This window comes from Salvelinus namaycush, chromosome 26 (genome assembly GCF_016432855.1).
Source record: "Salvelinus namaycush isolate Seneca chromosome 26, SaNama_1.0, whole genome shotgun sequence".
NCBI classification, from domain to species: Eukaryota; Metazoa; Chordata; class Actinopteri; order Salmoniformes; family Salmonidae; genus Salvelinus; species Salvelinus namaycush.
The window spans coordinates 42,464,761-42,469,622 of NC_052332.1; the positions used below are offsets into that span (position 1 = coordinate 42,464,761).

The 4,862-nt window shown below is 45.0% G+C and overlaps 1 protein-coding gene across 1 annotated transcript in view; it reads right to left on the reverse strand.

Annotated features, from left to right (window-relative positions):
* Nucleotides 1-4,483: 4,483 nt before the first annotated feature.
* Nucleotides 4,484-4,862, reverse strand: part of LOC120021173 (tripartite motif-containing protein 2-like) — a 44,112-nt gene continuing 43,733 nt past the window's right edge. Inside the window, exon 8 of the mRNA XM_038964811.1 lies at nt 4,484-4,615. Coding sequence (XP_038820739.1) covers nt 4,484-4,615 — 132 coding nt within the window. The remainder of the gene's footprint in view (nt 4,616-4,862) is intronic.

Here is a 4,862-nt window from a genome sequence, read left to right on the forward strand (position 1 = left end):
TACTGAGTCGATGTGCAGGGCTATCAGGAAATTGAGGTAGATATGTACAGGTAGGGGTAAAGTGACTAGGCAACAGGATAGATAATGAACAACAGCAGTTGAGTGTGAGACTGTGTTAGTGTGTGTTAAGAGAATCCATTTTAGAAAAAGGATGTAAATTAATTAACAAAATGGGGAAAAAGTCAAGGGGTCTGAATACTTTTCCAATGCACTGTATATTTACACTGTTGTTTCTGATCCACGGTTTTGTTCTGTTCATCTCTGTACCTCCCTCTCCCTCTCCCTCTCCCTCTCCCTCCTCTCTCCTTCTCTCTCTCCCTCCTCTCTCTCTCTCTCTCTCCACCTCTCCCTCTCTTCCTCCATCTCTCTTTCCTCTCCCCCTCTCCCTACTCTCTCTCCCTCCTATCTGCTCTCCCTCCTTTCTCTCCTTTCTCTCCCTCCTCTCCCTCTTCTCTCTCTCCCTACTCTCCACCTCTCCTTACTCTCTCTCCCACTCTCCCTCCTATCCTCTCTCTCTCCCTCCCTTTCTCTCCCTCTCCCTCCTCTCTCGCTCTCCCTCTCCTTTCCCCCCTCTCTTGCTCTCGCTCTCCCTCTCCCTCCCTCTCCCTCCTCTCCCTATCCCTCTCTCCCTCTCCCTTCCCCCCTCTATCTCTCCCTCTCCCTCTCTCCCTCTCCCTCCTTTCTCTCTCCCTCTCCACCTCTCCCTCCTTTCTCTCTCCCTCTCCACCTCTCGCTCCTCTCTGTCTCTCCCTCTTCCTCTCTCCCTCCCTCCCACTCCTCTCTCCCCCACTTCACATCTCCCTTTCCCCCTCTCTCTCCCTCTCTCCCTCAACCCCTCTCACTCCTCTCTCTCTCCCTCCTCTCCCCTCTCCCTACCCTCTATCCCTCTCTCCCTTCCTCTATCCTCCCCCCTCTCACTCTCCCTCCTCTCTGCCCCTCTCCCTCCTCGCTCTCTTTATCTCTGCCCCTCTCCTCCTCTCTCTCTCTCCTGTTTGTTCCCCCTCTCTCTACAAGCCCATAACGTCAGCATATAAAAGCAGTGGAAGCCAGTGAAGCCTCTCAAAGCTATTTTTTGGTCATTTTGACAGTCCCCAGAGTTTCTCCCCAAAGCCTTTTGCTCAGTAACAAACAAGTCTCACTCACTCAGTCACTTACATGTGTCACGTTCCTGACCTGTTTTCTGTTGTTTGGTATGTGTTTAATTGGTCAGGGCGTGAGTTTGGGTGGGTAGTCTATGTTATGTGTTTTCTATGTTGGGTTAATGGGTTGCCTGGTATGGCTCTCAATTAGAGGCAGGTGTTTGGCGTTTCCTCTGATTGAGAGTCATATTAAGGTAGGTTGTTCTCACTGTTTGTTTGTGGGTGATTGTTCCTGTGTCAGTGTATTCCACATGGGACTGTTTCGTTTGTCCGTTCGTTTAAGGTAGTCTGTTCCTGTTCTTGCGTCCTTCGTCTATATGTAAGTTCGTTTGTTTCAGGTCTGTTGCCTTCGTTTATTGTTTTGTAGTTTGTTCTAGTGTTTTGTCAGTGTTTCGTCTGTTTGTAATGAAGTCAGTATGTATTCATCACCCGCTGCGCCTTGGTCCGTTAATACACCACCAGACGAACGTTACAACATGCATGTAGGCATGCACACACACCACCCCCATCCCCCCACACACTGCTCATCTCTCTCTCTCTCTCTCTCTCTCTCTCTCTCTCTCTCTCTCTCTCTCTCCCTCTCTTAATAACTTGACCACTGCTCATCTCTCTTTCTCTCTCCCTCACTTAATAACTTGACCACTGCTCATCTCTCTTTCTTTCTCTCTCTCTCTCTCTCTCTCTCCCTCTCTTAATAACTTGACCACTGCTCATCTCTCTCTCTCTCTCCCTCTCTTAATAACTTGACCACTGCTCATCTCTCTCTCTCTCTCTCCCTCTCAATTAAATACACTTTCAATTTACGGGCATTGTTGGCATGGGAAACATATGTTAACATTGCCAAAGCAAGTGAAGTAGATAATATACAAAAGTGAAATAAACAATAAAAAATGAACAGTAAACATTACACTCACAGAAGTTCCAAAAGAATAAAGACATTACAAATGTCATATTATGTCTATATACAGCGTTGTAACAATGTACAAATGGTTAAAGTACAAAAGGGAAAATAAATAAATAAACATAAATATGGGTTGTATTTACAATGGTGTTTGTTCATCACTGGTTGACCTTTTCTTGTGACAACAGGTCACAAATCTTGCTGTTGTGACGGCACACTGTTGTATTTCACCTAGTGGATATGTGAGTTTATCAAAATATAGTGTTTTGTTTTCAAATTCTTTGTGGATCTGTGTAATCTGAGGGAAATATGTCTCTCTAATATACTGCATTATTATTTTAGCAATAGGGCACTGGCCAAAGGTAGTGCACTACAAAGGGAATAGGATCTCATTTGAGAGCAGATTCCGTCTCATAACTCTGTCATATTTATAATTTGAAATTGAGTCCAACTTTTCATATCCATAAATGTGTGTGTGTGTGTGTGTGTGTGTGTGTGTGTGTGTGTGTGTGTGTGTGTGTGTGTGTGTGTGTGTGTGTGTGTGTGTGTGTGTGTGTGTGTGTGTGTGTGTGTGTGTGTGTGTGTGTGTATTTATTAGGATCCCCATCAGCTGTTGCCAAGGAGGCAGCTGGACTCTAGGGTTCCAAAAGGTTTCTTTGCAGAGGGATAAGGTTCTACCAGGATCCATTTTGATCAGAATAACCCTTTTAGGAAGACAAGGGTTGTTTGTAATCAAAGGGTTCTACCTAGAACCTTTAACATTCTAAAAAACATTTTTGAAAGAAAGGGTTCTTAGATGATTATTTGGAGGATTCTACATAGAATCATATATAACATTTCCCAGCATGCTCTATTACATGGAGATTTTCAGAATTGTTTTAATATCTGTGTTTTTGCACACAAAGATAAATAACATTGTTTTCTAAACTAATCCAATCTGTTAGTAGTTGGATTCATTGCATCCGTTAATGAGATAGTTTACGTAGTCTCAGCATTCAATCTTCCCTACCCTGGCATTCATTCTGAACGCAGGTTAACAATTCCACTTGTTGGATATCCTAACTCTGGCTGGATTCCAATAGGAATTACACATCACTTTCCAAGCCCACATAATGTGACTTGCCGGCCTAATGTGGCCTGTAAACCAGGAGTTTCCTAACGCCACTGTGTATAACTAGGCCCTCAAAGAAAGGCCTCATGATATATGTAATATCTTGTCATAAGACAAGTCTTTAAAGGCTAATAAGGATGGTGGAACCATTCATAGAGGGTTCTAGGAAGAACCATATACTGTACAGTGGGTTCTATGAAGAACCGTACACAGAGTGTTCTAGGAAGAACCATATATGGGGGTTCTACGAAGAACCATACACAGAGTGTTCTAGGAAGAACCATATACGGGGGTTCTATGAAGAACCCTACACAGAGTGTTCTAGGAAGAACCATATACTGTACTGTGGGTTCTATGAAGAACCCTACACAGAGGGTTCTAGGAAGAACCATATACGGAGGTTCTATGAATAACCATACACAGAGTGTTCTAGGAAGAACCATATAATGTACAGGAGGTTCTATGAAGAACCGTACACAGAGTGTTCTAGGAAGAACAATATACTGTACTGTGGGTTCTATGAAGAACCCTACACAGAGGGTTCTAGGTAGAACCATATACGGGGGTTCTATGAAGAACCCTACACAGAGGGTTCTAGGTATAACCATATACAGGGGTTCTATGAAGAACCCTACACAGAGGGTTCTAGGTATAATCCTCTGAAAAGGGTTCTACCCAGCAGTAAAAAGGTTCCCCTATGGGGGCAAACTGAAGAAGCCTCTATGATATAGTCTTCCTGGGGTGGAAACAGAGATAAAACATTACATTAAACAAAACAGTGTGAAAAAAAACATTTACATTGCTCCGTTATTGCATTACAATATTACATTACATCACTAAGAATAATGTGGAAGTGTATGTGTCTGTGGGTCTGTGTGTGTTGGTTTGTGTGTGTGTCTGTCTGTGTCTGTGTGTGTGTGTGTGTGTGGGTCTGTGTGGGTCTGTGTGTGTTGGTTTGTGTGTGTGTCTGTCTGTGTCTGTGTGTGTGTGTGTGTGTGGGTCTGTGTGGGTCTGTGTGTGTTGGTTTGTGTGTGTGTGTGTGTGTGTGTGTGTGTGTGTGTGTGTGTGTGTGTGTGTGTGTGTGTGTGTGTGTGTGTGTGTGTGATAGCAGATAGTGTGTGTGTGTGTGTGATAGCAGATAGTTGGTGTGTGTGTGTGTGTGTGTGTGTGTGTGTGTGTGTGTGTGTGTGTGTGTGTGTGTGTGTGTGTGTGTGTGTGTGTGTGTGTGTGTGTGTGTGTGTGTGTGTGTGTGTGTGTGTGTGTACAGGAAGATCCCCTTAAGGTAGTTCCCCTGTAATTCTGTGCCCCCGGAGAGACCCAGTGACCTCCAGCCTAGAGGCCATCAAACCACAGATGGTTGCCCAGCCATGGGCCCTCTGTCTGGGGGAAGGACCCGGCCATCACCCCTGGTGCCCTGTTGCTCAGTCCTGGAGATGGCGGGGGCCAGATGGTAGACTGGACACCCTGGGAGACACAACACAGCACACATACAAACACTAGTTTTTTTGTGTGGCGCCGACTAGTAAGGCGATTCAGGAGGGCAGCCACATGTGCTAGCAAGGCAGAGGTCCTGAGTTCGCACCAGGTACGAGCCGCATCGGGAGGAAGTGTTACTCGCAGTGGTGACGTCCTTTATACAAACACATCATACCTCTCATACTACCCATCTTCCTCAGCGGTCTACCATATTAGAAGTCTGTTTTTTCTTTTC